The 27,299-nt window shown below is 44.1% G+C and overlaps 1 protein-coding gene across 2 annotated transcripts; it reads right to left on the bottom strand.

The window, feature by feature from the left end:
• Positions 1-195: 195 nt before the first annotated feature.
• On the bottom strand, positions 196-27,280 carry Sf3a1 (splicing factor 3a subunit 1). 2 transcript variants are annotated; one of them, XR_006850736.2, is made up of 18 exons: positions 27,141-27,280; positions 24,330-24,451; positions 19,903-20,110; positions 18,558-18,815; positions 16,135-16,209; positions 15,220-15,370; positions 14,756-14,949; positions 13,695-13,812; positions 13,208-13,393; positions 12,434-12,555; positions 12,094-12,339; positions 11,328-11,535; positions 10,687-10,841; positions 9,576-9,677; positions 9,390-9,461; positions 8,518-8,709; positions 503-600; positions 196-234 (listed from the first exon to the last, which is right to left on the bottom strand). XR_006850736.2 is itself a non-coding variant. In XM_046439473.2 (16 exons), the coding sequence occupies exons 1-16, from the start codon at positions 27,201-27,203 to the stop codon at positions 8,608-8,610; spliced, it is 2,382 nt and encodes a 793-aa protein (XP_046295429.1). In that variant the 5' UTR covers positions 27,204-27,280; the 3' UTR covers positions 8,212-8,607. The 2 variants fall into 2 exon arrangements, 1 of the variants encoding a protein (XP_046295429.1); XM_046439473.2 differs by lacking the exons at positions 196-234; positions 503-600 and having other exon boundaries at positions 8,212-8,709.
• Positions 27,281-27,299: the final 19 nt, after the last annotated feature.

The following is a 27,299-nucleotide window of genomic DNA, read 5'->3' as shown; positions in this document are numbered from 1 at the left end:
CCGCCCACCTCCCCCAGGCTGGCGCCAACAGGCCCAACGTGAGGGGGCGGAGCAGCCGTCACCCGGAGTTCTCCCCCGCCAGGCTGCCAATCATGAGAACTCACCTGGAGGAGTTCCTCTGGCTTTTCCGGTTGACGCGGGCTGGGCCTGTCCCCTCCAGACCTTGCAGGCTGAAGGCCTAGGTATTTCCCCAGGGATTCCGCATCTGCATCTTGGGGCCTGCTCCTTGAGAGACTTTAGGAGCATGGGTGGGGATTGTTTTTACTTAGTGAACTCTTGTCTCAAAATTTAAAAAAATAAAAAGGAGGAATGTAGATCGGTGGCAGTCAATCCCCGTGGGACGTGGGGGGGAGTGAGAGGAGGCCACATTTATTGAGCTACGCATTAATTTTTTTTTTTTTTTTGGTGGGTGGGACTGGTGTTTAATCCCAGAGATGCTTTACTACTGAGCTGCCCCCCCCCCCTCGCTTTTTGAGACAGGGTATAAGTTGCTCAGACTCACCTCTAACTTGGCATCCTCCTGCCTCAGCTTCCCTAGGGATTGGGATAACAGACATGCACTTCCATGCCCAGCTCTGATAAACTTTTTTTTTTCAGCACCTTTATTGAGATATAATTATCATACCATAAATTCACCTGTTTACAGCGTAAAATTCTATGATTTTAACATATTTACAACCATAAAGTGGTTACAACCATCACTTTATTTTTAGAACATAAAAATGTTATCATCCCCAAAACATACTCCTACCCATTAACTTCCTTCCCCAGTCCCTGGCAACCATTAATCTACTTTCTCTCTATAGATTTGCCTTCTTTGAACATTTCATATAAACAACCCTGTGTGGATTTTTGTACCAGGGATTAAACCCAAGAATACTTAACCACTGAACCACATTCCCAGCTCTTTTTTTATTTTGAGACAGGGTCTCACTAGGTTGCTGAGGCTGGTTTCGAACCTGCCATCCTCCTGTCTCAGTCTCCAGAGCTGCTGGGATTACAGACGTGTGCTATGCTACCACACTTGGCTCATATGTGGATTTTGTGTTTAGATTCTTTGTTTAATGTTTCCAAGGTCTGTTCACATGTAGCACTTATCAGTACTTCATTTATTTTTATTTTATTTATTTGGTACTGAGAATAAAACCCAAAGGTGCTTTACCACTGAGCTACATTCCCAGCCTATTTATTTATTTATTTATTTATTTGGTGTACCAGGGATTGAACTCAGGGGCACTCAACCACTGAGCCATATCCCTACCCCAATTTTGTATTTTATTAGAGAGAGGGTCTCACTGAGTTGCTTAGCACCTCACAGTCGCTGAGGCTGGCTTTGAACCTGCAGTCCTCCTGTCTCAGCCTACTGAGCTGCTGGGATTACAGGTGTGCACCACTGCACCCAGCATATTTTTATTTTTTTGTTTTGAGATAGGGTCTTGCTAAATTGCTTAGGGCCTCAATAAATTGCTGAGGTTGGTCTTGAACTTGCAATCGTGCTGCCTCAGCATCCCTAGTCTCTGGGATTACAGGTGAGTGCCACCATACCCAGAAGTATTTCATTTCTTTTTATGGCTAATAACATTATTGCATGGATATAGTACATTTTGTTTATCAATTCCTCAGTGATGATCATTTAGATATTTCCATTTTTTGGTTACTAGAAATAATGCTGCTTTGAGCATTTAGGTACAAGCTTTTCTGTGGACATACATTTTCATTTCTATTGGGTGGAAATTCCTAAGAGAGGCATTTCTGGGTTATAACATTAACTCTGTTTAACCACTGAGGAACTGGAAAACTGTTTTCCAAATTGGTTGCACCATCTCTTGTAATCTTTTAGCAATAAGATATATACTATTGTTGGTCTATACCTTAATCCCACTGACACAGGAAGCTGAGGCAGGAGAATCAAAAGTTTGAGGCCAGCTCAGCATCTTAGCAAGACCCTCAGCAACATAGAGAAATCCTGTCTCAAAATAAAAATTAGAAAGGTCTGGGGATGTAGTTCAGTAATAAGTGCTTCTAGGTTCAATCCCCAGTATCAGACAAAAAAGATATATACTATTATTAATCCCATTTCACAAGAAAAGGAACTAAATTTCTCAGAAGTAGTCCATTGAGCTAGGTGTTGTGGTACATACCTAAAATCCTAGCAGGAGAATAGCAAATTGGAGGCCAGCCTCAGCCACTTAGAGACCCTGTCTCAAAATAAAAAGGACTGGAGATACAGTTCAGTGAAGCACCAGGTTCAATCCCCAGTACCAAAAAAAGTAGTCAGTCGCCTAAGGTCTCAGGATTAATTTATGGTAGAGACAAGATTTGAACCCAGCTCTTACTGCTTTTATTGGGAGAGACACACCAATTTTTTGTTTTGGTACCAGGGATTGAACCCAGGGGCACTTAACCACTGAACCACACCCTCAGCCCTTTTTGTATTTTATTTAGAGACAGGGTCTTACTGAGTTGCTTAGGGCCTCCCTAAATTGCTGAGGCTGGCTTTTTTTTTTTTTTTCAATTGATTTTTTAAAATAAATGACAGCAGAATGCATTATAATTCCTGTTACACATATAGAGCACAATTTTTCATATCTCTTGTTGTATATACAGTATGTTCACACCAATTCATGTCTTCATACGTGTACTTTGGATAATGATGTCTGTCACATTCCATTGAGGCTGGCTTTGAATTCACAATCCTCCTGCCTCAGTCTCTGGAGTGGCTGGGATACAGGCATGTGCCACCATGCCCAGTAAAAGACCAATAATATCTATATGGTCTTACCCACTCCGCAAGTAGCCAACTTCTGACCCCAGAGATTGTTAATGATATTTCCTCACCTAAGTCTAGTACTCTATGGTTTAAAACTTACAACTGTGGTATGATATGACTCTCCCCTACAGACCAGAGGGGTAGACAGGCCCAGAAAGGGGAAGAGATTAGAAAAGTTAGCTCTGAGGGGCAGGGACCAAGGTAGGAAGCAAAAGGCCACAAAGCAAACTCCAAGAGGTCTTAAACCTTGATTTTGACAGATGTTTCCTTGACACCACATGGCCCAGATATTCCTAAAGTCTTTACTGTGCAGTTTTCACATTCCATGGGCTTCTGGTTTTCCATAAACAAAAAAGATATACACTATTTTTCAAGTGCTTTCAACACTCAATAGGACAATGGCAAACATGGGAATGGGCCTAGGCTGTTTTCATCTTAAACCCTCAGTCTGGAAGGATGTATCTTCTAATGGTTCTAGAGGGAGTGGTGGGCTCTAGGTCCCAGTTTCCAGGAGAGGCAGAGTAGGCCTTGCATGGGGGCATAGGCCTATTCCAGAAAAGGGAGAGAAAGGAACCAAATATACTTGGGAGCAGATGTGAAACCCCAAACACAGCAAAAAATCTACAGCCCTTGGCTTCATAACTTTGGTCTTAGGGTCACACCTCAAACATATTTTATTGAGCCCATAAGGAGACATTTTCCTAACAATACTTGGAATGTGGGTAGAAGCAGGTTAAAGACACCAGGTGTCTATCTTTGAGAGACTATTTACACCTTATTTCAGTTAAAATCTTGATGCCCCATCTTCTAATTATCTTAAATCAGCCCACTCAGGATTCAAATTTCTGCTGTGTCCTTGAGCATATCACTTCTCTCTGAGGCCATTTTTTTTTCTCTTCCTTCTTTTTTTTTGGAGGGGGGGGGGTGAAGGGTGGGGAGGGGATAGAGGATCTCACTGTTGCTCAGACTGGCCTTAAATTCCTAGGCTCTAGCAATTCTCTTGCATGTCTCCTAAGTAGCTGGGACTACAAGCACACACTATCATATCTGGCTTCTCTGAGGCCATTTTCTCACTTGTAAAATGAATTACTGAAAAAATACCCCTTTGGAGGAGTCATTCTAAAACCTCAGTGTGACAATATAATCTAAGCATCTGGCACATGGAGTTGCCCAGTAAATAGCAAGCAGGAATAACAGCATTTGTAGTTTGCAAAGCACTTGCAAATTCATAATTGTCTTATTTCCCACCACAGCCTGTGGCCATGGTATGGAAGTTAACTCAAATCTAATCAATGGCATATTAGAATGCTGCTTTATGGCTGTACCGCTCAAAATTGGGTGTTGGGTTTTTTTTTTTAAACATTTATTTAGTTGTAGATGAACACACAGTATCTTTATTTTCACGTGGTGATAAGGATTGAACCCAGCACCTCACACATGTGAAGCAAGTGCTTTACCACTGAGCTACAGCCCCAGCCCCAATACTGGGTGTTTTTATATAAAATTGCTTTTCAGAATTTTATTTTCCTTTTCTGAAAAATAGGAATTACTTTGTGTGTCATGGACTATTTCTGAAGTCTCCAGGATATATTAGTTCTTTTACTTCCTTTAAATTCTAGAGTTCTTTATATAGGTATATATTATGGGCCAGGCATTACTCTAGTGAACAAGAGATAAAGCACCGGGAGAGGAGCTCAATGGTAGAGCACTTGCCTAGCATATGTGAGGCCTAGGGTTTGATCTTTAGCACCATTAAAGAGATGGGGGTGAGGGAGAGGGACAGAGAGAGAGGTATGAAAGTCCTGGCCCTAAATGAACTTATGGTCCACTGGAAGAGGGAGAACATGAATAAGCATAGAACATTTGTCAGTATGAAGAAAAGAAAGCTGGGTGAGACACAGAGAATACTGGGGCAGTGATGGGAGTGGGAGGTGGATGGAAGTGAGGGAGCCTTTCTGTGGGAACTGGGAGAACAGTATACAAGAAGCAGAGCAGCAGGTACAAAGCTTCTCCTTGAAGAAGGAGGTTCATAAGATGATGTGGTTAGGTTGGAGTGAGCAGGAAGGGAGAGGGCTGAATAAATGAACGAGAGTCCCAAGTGCAGTGGCACCTGCAATTCCAGTTACTCAGGAGGCAGGGGTAGGAGGATCACTTGAGCCCAGGAGTTCAAGGCCAGCCCAGGAAACAAAGTGAGACCACATAATACCTCAGAAAAAAATGAATAAACGAATAAGAGACCCACAGATTTATGTGGTTCACTGGAGTGCAAAGTACGAGAAGTCTTAGGCAATACTATGAGACCTGGTTGCCTGGCTACTGTGGACATTCGTTTGAAGATAAGAGATACTTACTAAGGAAATAGGAATTTGTTGATATCCTTGAGTCTCATCCTGCAGAGGTCATTTCTGCAAGTTGATGCTCACATAGATCACTCTTCCTACATGCTACAACGTGCAGTTTACATGTACTACCTATGAGCATGGGCCATGAGCCCACATAAGTGCCTTTGTTACCTTCTGAGGCTCAGAAGATATGATCAGTACCAAGGAGCCTATGAAGAGCAGGCAAGCTATAAATAGCTTATTTATCCCAATGCAGAGGATAACAATTGAGAATCTTTTGGTACAAATAGCAGAAAACACAACTCAAGTAAGCTTAAACCACAAATATTTAGTGGGTCCCAAAGTTTAAAAAGAATTCACAGGTAGGGAAGGCTTCAGGAGCAGTTTAATCCAGATATTATGTCACCAGAGATATGGCCTCATTTTTCTTTTTCCTCTGCATCTCTTTGACCTCCCTATGGCTGCTTCATTCTCTAACTGGAGCCCCTCAAGGCAGCAGATCCAGGCTTCACATCCTTCTCCACATATCCACACAAGTCTTCTGGTAGCTTCTGTTCAAATGGAGAGAAGCCTGCATTTCCTAGTATGTCAACCATTAATACTGGGTCACATGCCTACCCCTGATCTAGTCACCACAGCTCAGGGATAAGGAACACTGATGGCTTAATTTAACTCAGCTTAAGGGAACAGTACTCTCTTCACCATAAGAGTTTATCTTGTCTTGCTTCTTGGACTATAGAGTCCAAAAGTACGTAGAACTGTTTACCTATTCTTTTTAAAATATAGTAATGCAAAATAGTTAAGAGCAATTTCCCCAAATAAGTAGAGTTAATAATCATAATACCACCTCTTTTTATTTTAATACATATTTTTAGTTGTAGGTGGACACAATACTTTTTATTTTTATGTGGTGGCGAGGATTGAACCCAGTACCTTAACATGCCAGGCGAGGGCTCTATCACTGAGCCCCAGCCCCAAGACTTTTTATTTTAAAAAAGTAAATTTCTAAAAATCTTATGAATGTGTATCTATTTACCCTTAAATATGACCTGTTATTACTTTGCCTGATTTTTTTAAATAACAGGGACAAATAACATATATGATTGCTATAGTTACACTATGTATTTCCATTCACAGATATATTCTAATATTTACCTAATATAACCATTGTATATATTCTCTAATATATAAAGTGAAATGGGACTGATGATTACTGGCCTCTCCAGGGATATGTGTTGAGCACTTATTTCAAGCAGCAAGTAGAATTGAAAAGGAAATTCCTTAATTTCTAGTGCTTCTAGAGCCTCTAATGCAAATCTTTAAAAAAGTCCCCAGTTACTTGGGAGGCGGAGGCAGGAGGATTGCTTGAAGCCAGGAGTTTAAGGTCAGTCTGGGCAGGATAATGAGATGGCTTTGACTCTTTAAAATGAAAAATTACAGCAACTTTTCAAAGACTCCAGTCCTGCTTGGTTTCCCAGTGATCCCAAAATAGAAACATTTCTTTCTATTTCACAGTCTGTTCTGGTGGTACAGCACAGACAGGGTGGTGACCAGGAATTCATGGGCTACTTTGGTGTTCCAAAGCCTTCACTGGCTATGTATGTTGGATATTCTACCTCATGTTAAAAAACAAGATGATGATCCTCAGGCAAGAGCAGTGAGAACCAGAATAGTTCTGCAAGCAACTCTGTAAATAGCAAGGTGCTATCTACAGGATGTAGTGGCTGGATCAATAGCCACTGATGGTCACAAGGCCTCCTGGTCAATGGGCCTCTTGCAACTGAGGGGCCAGGACAGATGTTCATTCAGAAGCTCCGGGAAACTGGGTTCATTCCCTGCAGGGCAGCTCAAAGGGCCCATTCACTCACATTCCGCCCAGCAGCATTCCTGGATTCCTGTCACAGCTTCAATCTATGGAGGAGACTAGTGCCCTAACACTTTGCCCTAGCCTTTACTCCCAGAAAGGAGAACTTGGGAGTATGAGACTCCCCCAGGTCTCCTGGTCCCCTTTACCTCTTGAAATAAGGCCCAGTTGGTAGTGTTCAAGAGGATTTCTGGCCTTGCATATGGAAAAGAAACTACAAGTGGGCTAATTTTAGGCACCAAACCATGAAGCCCACTTCAGGAAGCCAAATTTTGGCATTGGCCCAAAGGGCAAACTTCTAGCAATTGGGTTGGAGGCAAATAAATGTCAGAGGGTAAGGAATGAAATCACACTGACCAAGTTAAAAATGTGACAGCAGTTTGTAATGGAGCCACATGAATGGTGCTGCCTGAGCCGTAGGTTTGCAGTTGGAAGCTTTGAGCTTGCTTGGCTGAGAGGAATGGGGTGACCAGAATACCAATTCTGTGACCTTGGGAATGGTCTCACCCCTCTGTGTCCTGAAAAGGACCTAATTGGGCAAGCAGGAGGACCAAATGGAAAGACTGTAAATAAGACACTGGGGGCCAGGCACAGTGGTGCACGCCTGTAATCCCAGTGGCTTGGGAGGCTGAGGCAGGAGGATCGCAAGTTCAAAGCCAGCCTTAGCAACTTCGTGAGGCCCTAAGCAACTCAGCAAGATCCTGTCTCTAAATAAAATATGGAAAAAAAAAAAAAAAAAAGGGCTGGAGATGTGGCTCAGTGGTTAAGCATCCCTGGGTTCAATCCCCAATACCAAAAAAAAGGCATTGGGGGTACTGAGGTTGTAACTCAATGGTAGAGCACTTGCCTGGCATGTGTGAGGCACTGGGTTTGATTCTCACAATGCATATAAATCAAAAATAAAGGTTCATCAACACATTAAAAAAAAAAAAAAAAAGGTATGGAGAACTCTCAGAATCTTCAAACACATGCGCTCTTCACAACATAGGTTTTAAAACTAGGAAACAATTCTCAACACTCTCACTTTCCTCCCTCTGAACACCCCTAGCAGCACCTACCTCCCTGTGATAGTGTGATTCCAAAAATAACAACCTGTATCTGGCCCTAATATATAAAACATAAAATGTAAGAATTCAGATACAAACTGAGGGGAGCTACTCTGTACTGTACAGTGTTCCTACTGCCTTTAGTGTGAAGAGGCACAGGTGGACAAGGGCCAAGTCTTATTACAATGCTTTCACAAGAAGAGTTTAAGAGGTTTATTAGACCACTGCAAGATACAAAATGACAATATCAATTATATTCTACTAACCTGGCACTTTGAAACTATTCTGTAGGACATCCCTGGGTTCTCAATTCCTAATGGGGTGCCTGAAGAAACGAAGGACTTCAAATCAAGACTCTAACACAAAGGGATTCCAGAGAGTGGTTCAGAAAGCCCTGCTACTCTTACCAATGCGGTGGGGAGTGGGGCTATGAATCTTTATAGGACAATTTGAATATCCAAACTGAGTTAAGAGGAACAAATGTGCAGGGAGCACCTGAGGCCCCAAGTGGGCTCCTGGGTATAGGATGGGGGTAGAGGACATGAGAGGCCAGCCAAATGGAACCAGAAAGCAGGGTTTTTTCTTCTACTTCTTCCTGCCACCTCTCTCCTTGAGGGCCAGATGAATGACAGCGCCATTGGCCATGTTATAGTAAGCCAGTGAGTTGGAATCCTTGATGAAGATGCCCTGGAAAATAGATGGAGTACTTTATAGAACATGGCACCTAGCCTTGAGTACTTTACTACAGCTTCAAAACCCTGAACTTGGCCTATTCACACTCTGAACTTTAGAAGTTTGAGGGAAGACTAGGGCGGGATACATGGGAGGACTCTGGTTCCTCCTAGACTGATTTCTCCTGTCTTTCCTCCAACTGATGCTTTTCCCCTTCATTGACATTTAGCTCAAAGCTCAACTCTGCAAGATGCTGATCCTGATCAAGTCCATGGAGGTTGACTCTCAAATCATGAGACCGTTAGAGATCACCTCATCCAACAGCCGCACTTTATAGAGAAGGAAATAGGCCCAGAGTGTGGACATGTTCAAGTCCAAAGAGGTGAATGAAGCACTTCATGTGACCTACTTAGGCTAGACATCTCCTCAGTGTCCACACAGAGCCAGGCCACCTGAGAACACACCAGTGAGGCAGGCCTCACCACTGAGTCAGCAATCTACCAAGGGATTCCCAAGTCTTGTCTCTGGATCTCCCCCAGTTGCTGAAGCAAAGGGTATTTGGAACCCCACACAAGGGCCTCCCATTATCAGTTACCAGGACTCCTAGCCAGCAATGTCACTGGAATGGACTCAGCCACATCCAAATCTCTTTTCCATGGGATTCAAGAGGCAAGACTTGGGACATTCTGACTCACCTCATATTGTAGCTTCTGTTTCCCAGCAGGCATGCCTGTGGCTTCATGAATTTTCACCTTGATGACAGAGACCTGTAGGACAAAGGAGAGGTCATTCACCCACTTGCTAAGGCCAGCTAGAGGAGATTGTCTCTTGACATCTTGATTCCCACGCATCTGATATCAACTGGGCGCAGCAGCCGATACCTGGTCTGTGAGCGGGAGGGTGAAGACCAGCACCTGCCCATTCAGCTTCCATTCCGTCTTATCTTGCATGTTGGGCACCTGCACTTTGATGGACACTGGACCCTGCAAAAAAGGAGGTGGTTATTATGCCTGTGGAATCCCTGAGCCAACAATGAACTATGCTCTGCTGTTTCAAGTCCTGTCCAGACAATGTCACCTGTCCTCTCCTGGGGTCTGGCCCCAAATTCACCACATGGCATGAGTCATTCCCCTAAGACTTTGTTTCTTTCTTTAAATAATGGATCCCTACCTGCCCTGTCTCCTGTTGAGTCAGGAAGTAGGGTGAAGCAGTTAGGTGAAAATGTTCTGTAAACCCCAAGTAGCACAAAGGGAAAAAAGATTAACCCAAGCCAGAAGACTTGGGTTAACAAATCAGCTTCCCACCTGACAGGGTTTGAGCCTCAATGCCACAAGTATGGTACAGTGACACTGTGAGCACTAAACAGAAAGTGCCTGTGATCATAGTTGACAAGGTCTGAACTTCAATGCCACAAGTGTGGTACAGTGACATTGTAAGCACTAAAAAGAAAGTGCCTGTGATATGCTTAGCTCTACCCCAAACTTGAGTGAAGAAGAATTACTAAAAATACTTCTTAGTATTAGAAAACAAGAGACTGGGTCAAATCCTTTAGGAAAGCAGAAGTAGCAACTTTCTGCCTCCTCACAGGAGCCTAATGGCTTTCCTAGGGACTGCCAGTGTCCAGGATTCTATCTACCCTAATATCAGTACTCTTAACAAGCAGTCCTTTTGGGGTGGAGCTACAGGCAAGCCCAGATTCCCTCTAAGTGTCCAAGGTTCCTGTCATACCTAGGTCATGCTGCTTGTGCAGCTGGATCCCCTATTGGCTTCTACAGGAATACACACCAAGGGGCAATGACCACTTACCATCACCACTGCTCTCTGCTCCCCCAGCTGCTATCCCCACATTTGAATATGTGTTGTGAAGACTCTAATGGCTAGTCTAGACCTCAGAAGCTAAAACTAAAACCACGGGAGTAGAAAACAGGGACTGAAGGAATGTGTGGCCTGGACCTGGATGCTCCAGGCCAGAGAGCACTCCAGATCACAGACCTTATTCCTGCGAAGGAACTCCTCCTCAGGCATGAGGCTATCCTCTGTCTTTAGCTTCTTAGAGGCAGGCTCATCTTCCATTGGAGGTGGAGGGTGGACAGGGGGCATGGGGGCTGGAGCTGGGACAGGAGCCACAGGTGGAGCAGGCACAAAGGCTGCAGAGAGAGGAAACAACAACCCTTGAGTGGAGGAGGAGCCTGGGAAACAGGGCTGGCGAGGAAGTGAAGGGAGAGACTTCAAAGGTTCCATGGAGAGGTGTGAAATGCTACTCTCTGCTCAATCTGGCAGTTAATAGGTTCCCTGGCTGGGGGCCCTGGGAGGCTGCCCATATCAGGCAGCAGGACTGATGGATGGAGCAGTTGCCAGCCAACAATAAGCATTGCTCAGGCCTCTGAGCTTGTCTGGGGCCTGACCCCTGGGTGCAAACACCAGCTATACCATTATGAACTCCTACACTTCCCTAGAAGATGTGGTTCCCAGCTCCTGGCTCAGGAATACTTTATGTGGGATGCCAGGGCTCTCCTCCGGGCTAGACACCCAGCTAGAAGAACTGCCACTAATATTAGCCACAACTCTTTGGATAATGCTTAGCTTGTGGTCCCTGGCTCAGTGGCCTGTAAAGTGATATAAGAGAGACTGACCTGTTGGCACAATCATGGGGGGTGGACGGGGTGCCATGATGGGAGGTGCTGAGGGAGGCATGGGCACCACATTGATCCTGGGTGCATGGATGATAGGCGGCATAGGAGCTATCACTGAGCCTGGGGGCAGCCGTACCACAGATGCCATGGGGGGCCTGGGCATGACAGGTACTGCAGACACAACTGTAGTACGAACGGGAGGCGGCATCTGTGGGGGAAAGAAATCCACAGGTCACAGGAAGCTTCAACTTGACTCCAAGGGCACACATAGCTGGCAACTGGCCACCTATATCTCTGAGAACGGAAGCTGGACAGCTCTGACTCAGTCCCCTGGTGCCAAAAGACCGCAGCCTCACTTTGAACACATGACAGAAACTGCACTGAGGCCCAGGGTGGACACTCTCACCACATGGGACTTATAGGTCAGACTCAATTAGCAGCTCCTAGAAGATATTGAAAGCAACTAAAAGGGTTAACCTCAACTAAGCCTCCTTGTGATGGCTTAGCAGGCTTCAAAGACCCATTAAGTCACACTGCTCTTCTGTGCTTTAAACCAAACACGTTTTTCACATTTGTCACTTGTCTTCTTCCCTGTTCCAATCCACCTGTGCAGACTGAAGATCAGGGTAGCAATCCCCACTTTCATTTAAAAAGTTCTTTATCTTTTAACTTGACCCACACAGCATTCAGGCCTCACTATAAGGTAGCTTCCTTTCTCAGTCAATTGTGTCTAACCCCAAAATTGATCAGAGTGCTGCTAGCTCACCGCAGGTGGGCGGGGTACTGAGGTGATAGGTGGGGCTGAACTGGGGATGTTGGTGGCTGAAGATGGAGGTGGAGGCTGCTGGGGGATTTCATTGGGCTTGCTGGGGCCAATCTTCTCTTTGGTATCATCTTCTGGCACCAGGCCCTTGGCCTTGTGAATGGCCTCAATCTGCTCCTGGAGGGTGATGTTGGCCTGGGCAGCCTGCTGGGTCCGGGCCATGCTGCCTGAGTGGCCATCCCAGGTCACCTGCAAAGTAAAGCAAAGCCACAGGATCTCTAAAACTGAGCTCAAGTGTAGGAGACAGATGATAGGAAGACACAAGGATCCACTCAAGCCATACCTTTTCCTCTGGCTTCTGGATCTCCTCCTCACCAATCTTCTTACCAATGGCTGTTTCTTCCACACCAAAGATATCAGTACGCCGCTCAGCCAATTGCTTCAAGCTACTCTCAATATCCAGACCTATATGCAGTCACACAATGGGAAGAAACAAAGGGAAGCTAAACTCAGTGCTCTTCAAACAAGGCAGAAGCTTTCCGGGAGTGTAGGACAGAAGCTGGATCCACAGTACAAGGCTGACACTCAGTCTAACACTGTACTCTTACCCTTTCAGCCTGCAGAAGGACTGCTCAGTTGACCCTAAGTCTATAGACCCAATACTTGTCCAACCTGAGTTATAAAAGAATAATGGGCCAGAGAGGGCAGGTGGGAGAACAATTAGCAATCAGGACTAAAAGCCTGGTGCTCTGCCCCTGGCAGTTCCCTCCCTACCCTGCTGCTTCCCAAACAGTAGTTAAAAGAGGACCGGTGGGTCCTCTAGGAGTCACAGTACTTCAACCATTAGTCTAAGAAAGCTCAGAAGCCAGTATTATTCCCAGTTATTATCAGATTCTGCTGAGATGCCAACAGCACATGTCATCTATGTCAGTGCCTGCCTTTGGAAGATTCCTCTGGAGAGTTTTTCTTAGAAATGAGAAGTTCTTTGGCAACATCATAGGCTAGACCTACCCTCAAAAGCTTTAATTAACCTCAACTGCTGCTTTCTTTATCTGTATAAAGCAAGCTGACTATGACCTGGACATTGCACAGTCTTTTTAGGAACACCCCACCTCACCTGGTGCATAAACCTCATCATCACTCTGCTTTTCCCGGATGGAGCGATCCCGCTGCTCTAGCCAGCGGGGATCGAGAAGCCCAATGCGCATATGTTCTTGCATTTTGCTGGCTGGGATCTTCTCCCCAGTGATGGGGGACACAAGATATTCGTCTGGAGCAGGGGCTGGAGGCAAGGGTTTGGAAGCTAAAAGGCAAAGAGATGTCCAAGTGAGAAAACAGGGTGGCAGCTGAGGTAAAACAGTGGTATTTCATTCATGCATCATTCTTGATGATGCATCCGGTGAGCACACTCCTGTACCTGGTTCCAGGACACTGGCAATGACTAAATCTTATTTCCTACCTGGAGGCCTATAATAGATAGGCTTATCAGTGCTCTTACCAAAAAAAGATGCCTCAAGGCCTCCTAGAAATTGCCCAATCTGAGAAACACACAAAGACAGGCAGGACCTTCCAGGGCAGCCCAAGAGCTGGAAAGCAGACCATACCTTTGGGATCATAGTCCTTTCGAACAATGACTTGGTCTGGAGTTGGAGGCAGAGGCGGAGGCATGGGTGTCTCTGGGGGTGGGGGCACTTTCTGCCCTTCTTCTTCATCATCTGAACCCTGAAAAGCAAAGCAGTGGCAGGGCTCAGAAAAGGGACAAGAGGCCACCTACAGCTGAGCTCTGGCAGCTCTCATGGTGGCAAGGAGCCTTGGCCTCTGCCAGCCAACGTCCATGTGCTAAGCCTCCCAGGGCAGCTGAGGCCAGCCGGCAGCAGGCCAAACTGCTTCCTCACAGCATGAATGGGAGCACCAGGGGCCATGGTGCTAACATTCCTCCCAGGCATTTCCAGCAGCTGGCACCAGGCAGTCCCAAGAGGCCAAGGGCACTTAACATGCAGGGGAGGGGTGCAAGAGGAGAGTCCACACTCAATGCTAGCTGCTCACAGAGCAATGCTGGGAGGAAGAGAAAAACTCAATTCCCACAAACACAAGGACCCTTTCTTCTCAGGCTGCACACAAACTCTTTGGGGGGGGGGGGGGACAACAGCTTGGCTCTGGAGACTGTGCTTATTTGGAGGGCCAGGCTGGAAGTGGGTAGGGATGTCTGAAAGAAAGTATAGCCACATTTCATTTCTTTGTTTCTTTTTTTATTGGTTTATTCCCTTTAGACTATAGGCTACATTTAGAAAAGCTCTGAGAACTACTGATCATTTGGACCTAAGAGTTCAAAAGTCATCAAAGCACAGGGTGATGCAGAGTTCCCTAACTAAGGGCTGGCATGAGGTAGAGGAAGCAGGGCCTCTAAGGCAAAGAGAAAGAAACAGAACAGGACCAGTACATCTTTTAGATCCTTGCCTGTGAATGCATCTTTGTTATCAGAGCTGGAAAGAGGCTCTGTGCTGCCTGGACTTGGGCAGCTATAGAGTCAGTCCAGCCTTGTTTAGGGCCCACGCCTTTTTTGGAGGCTCACAAGGAAGCTAAACCTTTGACTCGGGGAATAGCATCACCCTGATCTCCTGGGCTTCAGGGGAAAGGTCAGCACACAAGCCACCTGGGAGCTCACCTCATCCATGTCCTGCACTTGGGTGTCCTGGTCCAGCTGGGAAGAAGGCTCTTCAGTCTTCTCCTGTTTTTCATCCTCTTCATCAGATTCAACCTCCATCTCTACCTCTTCACTCTCCCCAAACTTCTCATAGCGCTCCTGAATGAGGATTCGGGCCCCCAGTTCCTCTGGTGTGGTTGGGGGAGGGAAGTTCCCTAACAGGATGTGAGCCAGAGTCAAAAGGATTCCATATCAAAGGCCCGCCTATTTGCCGGTCCAGTTCTCCAAGGGTTGGCACTCTGATTCCTTGCTCTATCTACAGAGGCCCATTTAGGATAAGGCAAAACAGTTGTTGAATTGCACTTAATTTGGGCAAAGTGGTAGAAATAAAATGGGAGCAGAGAGGAAACAGTGATAAAGCCCTCTGGAAACATCTAAAGGGGTTTCCAGGTTCCCAACTGGAGGCACTCTCCTCACAAACCTACCTTGCTCATTGGGTTGGAAGTCTACTGTTTCTACTACCACAAAATCATGCCAGTCAATCTGAGCATAGGCCACCCGTTCCTTCTCCTTTTCCTCCTCTTCTTTCTTCCTCTCACGCTCCTGGAACTTGGCCCACTCCACTCTGTAACATACCTACAGGGATAGGAAACAACATGGTGATCTCAGTCAGTGTCTACTCCAAAAAGGTTGGGATCCACCAAAGTTAGCATCTTCTTCACACCAGAATGATGCTAAGGGCATGTTCTGGTATTCTTCAATTGGCAAGGGACTTCCTGAGTTTTGAGTTCGGAGTAGGAGAATCTTTCAGGAAGTCTGAATGATAACCTAGTATTCTCAAGAAAACCAGCAATGTTAAAAACCCAAGAAACAAAATCTTCAAGTTTCCACTAAGATCAGCTAGCAACAATACACCTTCTCAACTCTGAAAGCCTGGGAGCTTTTAGGCATATATCATCAGAGAATCTGCTTGGAAGATAGCCTTCTGGTTAGAAAACAGACCTACTGAAGCTAAGAGTAAAGAAGAATGTAGCATCATATGAAACCTGGTTTCTTTGGCCTTTGTAGCCATAAGGCCTTTCTTCTGACCATCCTGTGAACATACCTTATCTGAAATAATTATGGGCCAGAAATGTTTTGAATTTCAGAATATTTGCATATACATGATGAAATACCCTGGGGAAAGAGCCCACATCTAAACACGAAATCCAATTGCTTTTCACATGAACCTTAAACGCATAGCCTAGAAATGGTTTCTTATATTTTTTGGACTTTTGAAGCATTTTGTATTAGGGACACTCAACCTATACTACCTCAGAGTGTTTTTAAACACAGAACTCACAGAGTAGAACCTGAACCTCCACTTACTAAATGGTCGCAAGAAATCTTATTCACTTTACCTGATCCAAAACTTCTCGGGGATTTTCAGCTTCTTTCTTGAGCTTTGCAAATAAGCCCTTGGGTGGAATTAAGATCTAAAATAGAAGAGATAAAGCAAATATTAGTGTTATTATATCACAAGACGGAAAGGCAGACTTGCTGGGCAAGAGTATGGGATTCTGGGTCCCAATTCCAGATCCATTTGGCTGTGGGATTTTAGGAAAGTTACCTAACAATCCCAGTTTGGCTTCCTTCTACAAAATTATGACACCACCACTGAGAGTTGGCACCATCAATGTAAAAAGGTTGCTCAAGGATTAGCAGAAAAAGTATGCAAATACTGGAAGGTTACCCAGAACATGGTAAGCATGTGATGGCTGCTTCTGTAACACTAGTCTGTTCTTATCCTTTTGAAAATGCTACTCAGACTTCTTCATCCCACATCCCTATATTTCCATCCCCTTTTTCTCCATAGTACTTATCACATCTGACACATACTAATGTTGCACCTATTGTTTCCTCCCCACTAGATTAGAAACTCCTTATGAAGACAGGAAATTCTGTCTTCTGTTCACTACTACATTTCCAGCACCTTGAATACCATCTGACATTTACATTTACTGAGAGAAGGAATACCATTTTGTTTTTTCAGTGCTACGAATTGAACCCAGGGCCTCAAGCACACTATGTAAGCACTCTACCACAGAACTACATCCCTAGCCCTTACCTTTGTTCTGGACAGCCAGCCATTATAACTGTTTCAATAGTTTCTACTACCAGTGGCAAAAAGGATGACCCCATCCTGCTCTTCCTTCTACCTCTAGCCTTAGAATCTACCTCTACTGATAGGGTCTTCCATGGTTAGAGAGACACTAGTGCCTTCAAGTCAGAATTGTAAATGCAAATACCAAGTTTTGGAAAAAAAAAAAAAGTAACAGAATAAAGGTAACCTTTAACCATGGAGGCAGTCCACTGAGGGATGTTAAGGGAGTCACTGAGGAATCCAGCACTATCATAAATGGATCCTGTGTACTTACAGTACTCTTCAATGATTATAATCAAGCTACTCTACTAGCTTCTGGATTTGGTTATTTGGTATTGGGGACTGAACCCAAGGGTGCTTTATCACAGTAATATCCCCGATCTTCAGTGTGTACTATCATGCTCAGAGATTTGGTCATTTTCTAAATACACAGTTTTACAATTCTTTTTAATTATATACTTAGGGTAAAAGAAGTCTGAGGAAATCCCCGAGTCCTTTCAACTTAGATCAAACATATTTTTTCTAGATATCAAAAATAGAAATGTTAAACCATTTCACTAAAAAAGAAAGGAAAACAACCTGAGCTATATATGCACCAAGAAAAATGTGCCCCAGGCAAATTTGTACCAATGTTCTTTTTTTTTTTTTTTTTTTTTTTTCCACAGATTTTATTTATTATTCACTCACAGCTTCTAGACATTGACTTGGTCAACTTCAAATTCATTTCCCCAGCAGTTGGACTAAGTTAAGCAACATGACTGGGCCATGAGGTGGGGAACATTTTGAGAACATCTAACCCATCATCTCACACTTTGAAGTTGCCTTTTATCTTAATTGCTATGCCTAGGTCAGCTTGTAGACAATTGTCATCTGAGGCCTATAGTCTCCAGGTCACTAGTTCAGGTCATGACTTGTTTAAGCAGGAAAAACAAGAATATGATGGGACACAGGGTGTGGTTGAGCAGTCTGTGTACTTTACAACTTCGTAAGACACTGCTTACAATGTTATCACCATAGATTTTACATTTATACAGAAAATTTACCAAAAAACTGCAATAAATATCTTTTTAAAATTTTTTATTAGTTCTAATCAGTTATATATGACAGCAGTTCTTAACAATAAACTAATGAGCTGATAATTTTAAATACCAGTATTGACTTGTCCAGGTTCTCTCTGTTCATTTGTTTTTCCATAATAGTAGGTACTGAACTCAGGAGTGATTTATCACTGAGCTACTCCTCCAGCCCTAATTTGAAATAGAGTCTCATTCAGTTGCCCAGGTTGGCCTCAAACTTGAGATCCTCCTGCCTCAACTTCCAGAGTAGCTAGAAGTATAGGTATGTGCCACTGACCCAGTGAGGGCTTGCTTTCTCTTAAGTTCTATACTAGGAAAACTGAAAAGGTACATGTACCTAGAAGCAGCTAGCAACCTGGCCTTGTCACATAGTGGGTAATCAGCTATTGGTAGAATGCAAGCATATGTTTCATTTCTCTTTACAAATAAGACATCTCTTCTGAATTTAAAGAAATTACTAAACAGGATTTTTACTTTAAACTGGGTTTCATAATATTTGCCCATAAGCTCACAGACAAGCAATGTCCTTGCAGACAATGAATGGATACTGCTGAGATGCCTTCCCTCCCTGGGCCCAACACATGACCCAGCCCCATCTAGATACCTTGGTATACTGCTCCACCAGTTTTGTGAAGTAGTTGAAGAGGCTGTGTTGTGGGCGGAGAAAGTCAAACTGGTAGTTGCGCTGCTCTTTCTGCATCAGCTGGGTGAGAAATTGGCGCCCATTCCTGGCCACAAACTGAGCTGTCAGCTTCACTACATCCAGGTCGAAGGCTGAGATGGATGGGGGGTCAGCGATGAACTCAAACTCAGGAGGGGGCTCTTTGGGCACAATAGTTTCTTGGATCACCTGGGCTTGGACCTAAAATGTAGAGGAAGTATGAGGTGAGTGGCATAGGTGTGGACCAGCTCCAGAAAGAGAGGTAGTACCACCACCCAGAAGAATGGCTGTGGACTACTATGCTCTATTAACACACCACCAGCACTTGGCAGGAGAGAATCCTAACTCAAAAGAGTATTAATTTCTTGGTCAACTGTGGCCTCAACTCCCTGAATGACTTTAAAAGAGACTGTGTGCATTTGTATCTCTGACCCTGCCCTGAAATTGAGGACCAAAAGTGCATGACAGAATACTGACAGAAACTGACTTACTAATCCTACTTAAGGGGGATGGAAATGCAGTAAGACCTATGTACACGCACAGAAACCCACTATATAAAGGTAAATGGATCATCTACTATGAGCCCTTTTTACAGATGAGAAAACCGAGGTAATCTGAGGCTCTAGGAGTGGTAAATTGTGACACAATTTCTTAGAACCTGTCTTTAATCTTTACTTCCCATGTAAGTAAGCCTTTTCCACCAGCTGGCAAGAAAGCAAAATGAACAGACCAGGCCAGGACTATCCAAGAGGCAAAATGTGTTGGCCCTTCCTGTCTTTATTTACAACCCTAATAGTTCTTAGTGGTAGACTCCATGAGCCTGAGCCCAATGCAGGGAGGGTGGTATTAGGGCAGCCCAGACTGAAGGGAAGGGATGGCACAAAGAGGCCTAGGCCACACCATATCCTTCAGCTTAATCAGGCAGGAGGTTGGAGGTCCTTCACACATTGAGCACTGCCCTCATACCATGGGGAAGGCCTTGAGTAAATCAAAGTCCTACAGGCCTCAGATTCATGATCTGTAAAATAATCATTCAATCAGCCTTTGCAATGCAGACCTTCAGAGGTGTCAATAAAGCACAGAGCAAAGTATGACCAGCAGTAATCAGGAAATGCCAACTGTCATCAGTATCTCATTGCTTGAGCACTGCCTGCTTCCTTAAGATAGGGATAACAGCTTCCCTTGTCCCCCTGGGTGGCTGTGAGATGTGGACAACAGTTATTTATGTGCCACACCCCCCTTGTCCTTGCCTCCCTCTCAATCTGGGGAAAAGGGGTAAGCTCCAAACCTTCTGGGGAAGCTGCTGCTGGGTGGCTTGCTGCTGCTGTTGCATGACCTTGGGGATAGCTGCAGAGGGCTCCTGAGCCTTTCCCTCCTTGAATTCGCTGACCTTGTGACGGTAGTATGCATGGTAAGGGTCATTGGGGTTCAGGAAGTTGAACTTGGGATTGTTGATCTCATTCTGTCGTATCCTAGCTTCAAATTCAGGCCCATTTCTGGAAGAAGAAAAAGACATAAGAATTAACACCACAATATTTATGATTGCTCAGATTCAAAACATCATCCATTCCAGCCTCTTCTTGCCATCACTTCCTGCTCAAAGCAGCCCATCCTTCAGAACAACAGACTTCCTCCTCAAGCCTCCAGGCACCAGCAATCAGTGCCATCTGACTCACTTGGCCTGGCCCAGGCCACCTCTACCTATAGACCACCCTGACTTCTATCACTCTTTAGGTCCTTGGTCTGCCACCTCCACAAACCAACCAAGCTATCACTTTTTGCTTTTAATAAACATTCAGTTTAAAAAAACATATTTAAAAGATACATATTACTACCCCAAATAAATACTAGTATGCCTTTACTAACAAAATATAGCCCAAAGTGAAGTCAACAGAGTAATGCTGTTAAAGTTTAGCTCAAAGTTTGCTGAGACTAGTTCTCGGCAAGGTGTTAAAAAATATAGTAATTCCTAACTGAGACTTTGTCCTCCAGGTAATGAGAAGAACTAAAAAACCATGGAAATTGAGATAATCTATGAGAATGTATAGGGCACATTCAGATGACAGGTGTGGTGAGACTGGCTAGAGGTAGGGGGTTTCTCCTTACTGCTCTCCTTGCCTGGGATGGTTCTCCAGGTATGCCCCATGTTCCCAGTATGCATGCCTTCAAAACCTCAGGATAATTTTAAAAAAAAAAAAAAAGTCCCTAACATGATATTTAGGAAATCCTGATTTTTAGAGTCCTGATGGTAACAATTCAAAGTGCCACGCTGACATATAACACCTGTGTCAGTCAGAAAGCACACAAACCTTAAAAGACACATGGAAGTTTCATGTACACTAACAACTCACTATGACCTAGAGCAAGTTACTAAACTACTCTTTGCCTCAATTTCCCCGTGTGTAAAATTTGGCTAACATCACCTTGCCTCTGTAACCTGAAGTACTACTGAGAAAACCAAATTACTTCAGGAGATGCCAGTCTTTTTGAATCATAGATTCGCCTGTAAATGCCTGAGGCTATTACTCCTATGAAGGGTAGAAGTGCCAGTTCCATAAACATTCAAGATGATTTGGTTATTAGGAGAGGACTGTGGGGCTTTTATTGCTCCTCTGGCCAGAGCCCTATACTCAAAGGTGAACACACCAAGGCACAGCTTCGGGGCTGCTGCCAGTCATGTTGCTCTACTCTCCTCAGACTTTTGTACACCTGGCTCTATCAAAGAGAACAAGAGAATGCAGGCCACTCTATGGCCCAGATTAGCCACAACAATCTATACCATGCTGGTGGTCTTCAACACCCAGACTAATGCCTCAGCAAGTTTTGGTCACAACCTATAGTGTGACTAACACTATGAGGTCTCAATTTGACAGTGCACTAGCCCAACAAAAAACTCATGCTTTGGGAAGAAGTATTTTTCTACCTCCTTACATAAGGCAAACCACACATGAGGAGAAGGGTGAAAGCACACTTAGATCCTGCTAAAGTAGGTCATCATGCACAGCAAATGCCCAAGGCAGACTGAGTACTACTAGAAAAGGGGGCTCTAGTTGTCCCCACGCATCACTGCCTCCTAAGCCACAACCTTGCTACATCTGGAAACTGAAAAGATCCAATGCTGAGAAGGCAGGCATGTTCATTCCAAGCTATTCTGTGGTGTTAAGTTAGCTGAGTGTTAATTTTAGAATTACCCCCCTCCAACACGAGTAATAGATTTCAGCAGAAAAAGACGTGATTCTGACTCAACCCGGCTGATGGGACTTTTTAAGGGTAATTTCCACTTCAGCTTCCTGACAAGAAAATGCAGGGAAGACCCAACCCAGAAACAAAAGCTCCTTTTGGAAAATCACACTCCACTGAAGATTCTACTGCTTGCTCCAAAATATGTGTACAACCTTGGCAAAAACACGATAAGAGTCATACATGCTGGCTTTCTCCCAGAGTGAAGAATTTGCCTATCCCCTCATTGCTATGTGAACAAAAGCAAGTTCATATATTTTAAAAATGCCTACAAAAGCAATCAAAGTAGCTAAAAATCCACCTACACATGGATGCATATTTATTTTTAAGGGAACTAGATAAGGCCAACTATTATGTCTATGGAAGCAAAGTATTACACAAAATACTTTATTGGAAAGTAAGTTACTTGGCAAAATGTTTTATTTTGTTTGTTTGTTCATTTTTTGTTTATGTTGTGTTGGGGGATCAAATCCAGGGCCTTGCACATATTAGACAAGTGCTCTACCACTGAGCTACATCCCCAGCCCTTAAGAAGTCTTTTTTAGCCAGGTGCAGTGGAACAGATCGTAATTCCAGCAACTCAGGAGGCTGAGGCAGAAGGATTTCAAGTTCAAGGCCAGCATGGGACAACTTAGTGAGACCTTGTCTTAAACTAAGATTTAAAAAAGAGATGGAGTGGTAGCTTGGAGGCAGAATGCTCCGGAGAACACCTGGTACTACCAAAAAAAATTTTTTTAAATAATTTTAAATGACCGTAGACTGTGGTATTTTCTTCTAAGGAAACAATCTAAAAGGGAAAGAAAATGCCAAGACTCCCCTGTGGCTTTGTTGGTCAAATGGAAACACTGGAAACAATCTCAAAGGAAAATAGAGAGGAGATGGCTAAGTCAAAGATGACCCACCACCTGCACACAATGCATCCTGTCAACAGAAGGCCTGACAAGAAAATGCAGGGAAGACCCAACCCAGAAAGAAAAGCTCCTTTTGGAAAATCACACTCCACACAGCATGAGGAAGACTACAGAGCAATGTGAAGAAGGGCTTACAACACAGCACCAAAAGGAAAAGAAAGTTGTGAAAGGATCTCTGTTAGTATCACAAGGATCTCAAAATGGATGGATGCCAAGGCCCAGAAAGAAAGAGGAAAAAGTGAAAACACCAGGCAGAAACTATTCTGATAGTAAGAGTATAGTGATTCCTCACCCAACATCCTTTTCTTCTTTGTTGTTTTAAAAATATCAGGGAAAAAGGGCAAGACACAAGGGGAGCTGTGAGACATTAAAAGTTTTTCTAAACAACACCTGATGCCTGAAATCTGATAATGGCCTAATAATGTTCAATCAAGAACAGAGCAGCAGTTTCAGAGCCCTTGATATGTGATGAGATGAATCCATACACAGGGGACACAGTGAAAGATATCAACTAGAGTAATTCTGTTTCATTTTATTAGGAGGTTGGAAAAGGAAGGAATATCCATTAAATTACATAAAATATTAAGGATTCTGCCTTAAAAGAAGTGACTGTCAAGGCATGAACCCCTGGAGAACACATTCCCAACTGAGGGCAATAATCTTCTCAGGGATAGCTATAGCTTTCCAGCAAGAAAATGCCAGTTTTGGTGCTGGAGTTGTGGCTCAGTGGTAGAGCACTATTGCCTAGCACGTGCGAGGCACTGGGTTCAATCCTCAGCACCACATAAAAAATAAATAAATAAAATAAAAATATTGTGTCCAATTATAAAAAACTGAAAAATATTTAAAAAAAAAAAGGTGCCCAAGGAAAGCCAGAAATCCAAATTTATTGTGAAATTTCCTCCCTTTTAAGCACTGACAACTAATTTGAGTTTTAAAAGAATACTGTGAGGGCAAACAAAAACAACTGTAGGCTGGATATAATCTGTTGGCTGTCATAAGAATACTCTAAATACCCTAAACCAGGGGATGTATTGCTCTTTGGAGTCAAGAAGATTCCATCTAAGGATATGTGAGTGTACATAAATAAGCACAATGGGGTGAGCCAGGAAGAAGGCTGACCAACTTCCATCCCATTTGGGAAGGCAGCTAACATTTGCATGATGTAAATGAGCTCTATTCAGTCCCATCAGCTTACTCATTGACTCAACTTTGCAGAGGAGTCATTTGAGGCTGGTGAAATATGGTCCCTGTACAATGAGAATGATCAACTTCTTTTTACCTTTCTCAGGCCAACAGCTCGGACAGACAAACTGTCTATGATAGAATAGCTTTCCAGGCATCTACTCAGGCCTGTTTTGGATACAGAGGGTGAGACTCTGTGCTATGTTAGAAATGTCAGTCCTATCTGTTGGCTACCTCACTGCCATGTTGTAGTTTTGGACAAACAAACATATCCAAGCCAATAAAATCTTTTGTAACACAGGTTACTTCTGTGATAATTCAGAAGCTTTTCATGCTACAATCCACCTCTGACCCACCTGTGCAGAAGTAGTTACATTACCTGGCCACAAAGCTGGCAGTCTTGTCAACGATATTCCTGACCTCTGGGGGAGGGTAAATAATCCCAACCACTGGCTTGGAAGGTGTGGAATCTTCCTTTGAAGATGCTTCTTCTTCAGTTGGCTGTGAAAATAGAAATTAAAGTCTTGAAGTCCCAGGTCTGGGGAAGAATTTCCCTCATCCCAACTCATTATACCCTTCCAGGATATTGCTTACAGCACAAACTTTGCCCTGCAGACTTCCTTAGAACCCTCTGCTTCAGAAAAGCAGTTCTCTTACCTGCATGGTGCTTACACAGGTTTCTCCTGGGAACCAAGGAAAAGGGGAGCTTCCTTGGCTCCCCTCCAGGTCTCAGTGAGACCTGCATTTTAACCAAATGCTCAAGTGATTCAGATGCAGCAGCTCTGGCTACTTCTGAGAAGATGACCAGAACCCAGAAGATCATGTTTGTAACCCTGCACCCAGCACTGTGCCTGGCACAGAACATTTAATTTGCAGACCAGTCGTATTGATTGCTGAATAAAGAAACAAGAAGCTGGGGTGTAGCTCATGGTAGAATATATGCTAAGCATGTATAAAGCCTTGGTTTAATTCCTAGGACCCAACACCCACATGGGTAATTCCTTGCTGGCGGCTTCGTTCTGCTTTGAATTCCCTTTCTCTCTGTATCTATTCCATAGCTTCAATCACCATTCAATGCACCGATGTTTTGTGAAGCACCCCTGGAATAGCCGAATTTCCCTGTAAGTTATCATGTTCTTTATCCAGTAGCTTCTTTCCCTTAGTAATAAACAAAGGGTCAAGTCCTTCACCTTAGAAAAATAAAATCTATGCCCTGCCTTCAAGTTCTGTTCCACTGCTGCCTTCTCCCTCCCTTTCTTACTGTAGCTTAACATCCTGAGTTTCCACTACCTATCTCCCATTTGATCCACATTCATTCTAAGTGCTCTTGCCAAGGTAAAAAACAACTGCCAACAATCAACTACAACCATTATCTGGACAACACCAGTGACTATCCCTTCACAAAACTGTTTAACCAGAGCCTCATTCTATCTTTCCTTCTTGCTCATGATTCCTTCCTGCCTCCTATCCTATAATGCTAGAGACCCCTAAAATTTTGCTTTTGGTTCTCTTTACTGTATTCACATTACTGAGGCAATCCTAACCATGTCCCCTACTTCCTCTGTTTGGCTGAACAATCCAGCCAAATCAATCCAGATCACTTTGGAATGCCACAGTGCTTTAGGTGCAGCCTACTCCTTGGCATTTTGCACTTTTCATTTCTAACCTCATAGATGGTCTCCAACTCACACAGGCCAGAAACCCAGGCCTCCACAATGATAATATTTATTTGTAAAAGCCTTAACAAAGTAGGTTGCGGGTGTCTTTTAAAAGCATTTAAATTTATTAACTCTTACAACCCTTATAAGAACCCTATGAAGTAAATATCCTCCCAGTACTGGGGACTGAACCCAAGGCTTTTTAGACAAGTGCTCTAGCACTGAACTACATCATCCCCAGCACTTATGTCAGTCTCTACGTTTCCCAGGCTGGCCTCAAACTTGGAATCCCCGCCCTGCCTCAATTTCCTAAGAGGCTGGGATTAGAGGTGGGCCCCACAATGCCTAGCTCCTCAGTATCTCTGATCCCCCTAGCAATTCCCCTCATTACTGCCTGACAACCTGAATCTCAAACAGAACTATTACTACCTAGAAATTCTTCCATTTTTCCCATTTTTTAAAAGGACAAGGTTAAATCCTAAGAATCATATCTCCAGCTAACATGTTCCCCACCCTGCACTTCAGCCACACTTGCTCACTTACCCTTGATCAGGGAGAGGCACTATCTGATTCTTATCTTGCTGCTTTTTAACTTACTACCTGGTATTACCTTATTTTCCCCTAGTGCCTAGGAAAATGACAAGAACACATAAATACTGGTGAAAAGGACATGGGTCTTTTCTGTCATGTTGCTTGGAGTATTCTGAATCCAAAGCAGTGATCAGCATACAGTGTGAGCTCAGTAAATGTTCACCGAATGATTACAGTATGCCATTTTCCTTCCCTAATCATCCTCCTGGTGAACTATTAATCCTTCTAAAAATAATTTACCTCTCTTTACTGTGCACTTCAACTATGGTCATCTCTCCTCTACCCCAGCAAGAACTTTTGATTTAACGGCTCCTTTGTATCCAGTACTTCTAGTATTGTGATACCACACCATATAGCAATTATTCATGCATCTGTTTCACCAATAGCCAACTGAGCACTTTAGGGGTGAGTGGCACTTCATCATTTATATTAATCAAGGCAATAAACATTTGGTGGGTATTCTAGTCTGTTCGTCTTCCCTAAAGCTGGGGTTGTGCCTCATTCATTTTGGTAATGTTGAATCCCAGCACAGTAAGTGCAGAGAAGATGCTAAGAATTAACATCCAAAAAGGTACCACGAAGGTAGGGAAATTAGGAATTACAAGACAAAAGCCTAGTGGATGGGCTGAATCAGTGCTTCTCACACTTTAATTAATCACTATGATCTTGTTAAAAATGTCTACTTAAAAATTCTGGGTTAGTGACTGCATTTCTAATAAGCTCTAGGTGATGCCGGTGCTGGTGGTCTGCGGACTACTTTGAGAACTAGAGTTCTAGAGGGAAGGCCGCGCAGCGGGGAAAGCGCGTTGCCTCCTGGGACTTGTAGTCCTTCCAAGCTCTCCAAAGGGGCCGCTTCTTTCTGCGGGAGTGAGGAGGGCTGGATGGGAGGGCCCAGGCCTAGGCTCCGGCTCGGACTGCGGTTGAGGTGGGGGACGCGGTACCTGTTTGGGTTCGGTGGCCACGGGAGGCGGCGGGGGCACCGCCTGCACGGGTCCGGCCGGCATGACTGCGACGCTCAGGGCTGCCAGTCCGCCTCGGTATCGATGACTGGTACTGCGTCAAGACACACTCGCGCACCCACCGTACGACGATCTCGCAAG

Source organism: Marmota monax, unplaced genomic scaffold (genome assembly GCF_021218885.2).
Source record: "Marmota monax isolate L192 unplaced genomic scaffold, Marmota_monax_Labrador192_F-V1.1 WCK01_AAM20220418_F8-fsc00253, whole genome shotgun sequence".
In the NCBI taxonomy this organism is placed as follows: Eukaryota; Metazoa; Chordata; class Mammalia; order Rodentia; family Sciuridae; genus Marmota; species Marmota monax.
This window is presented reverse-complemented; position numbering and strand designations above follow the sequence as displayed.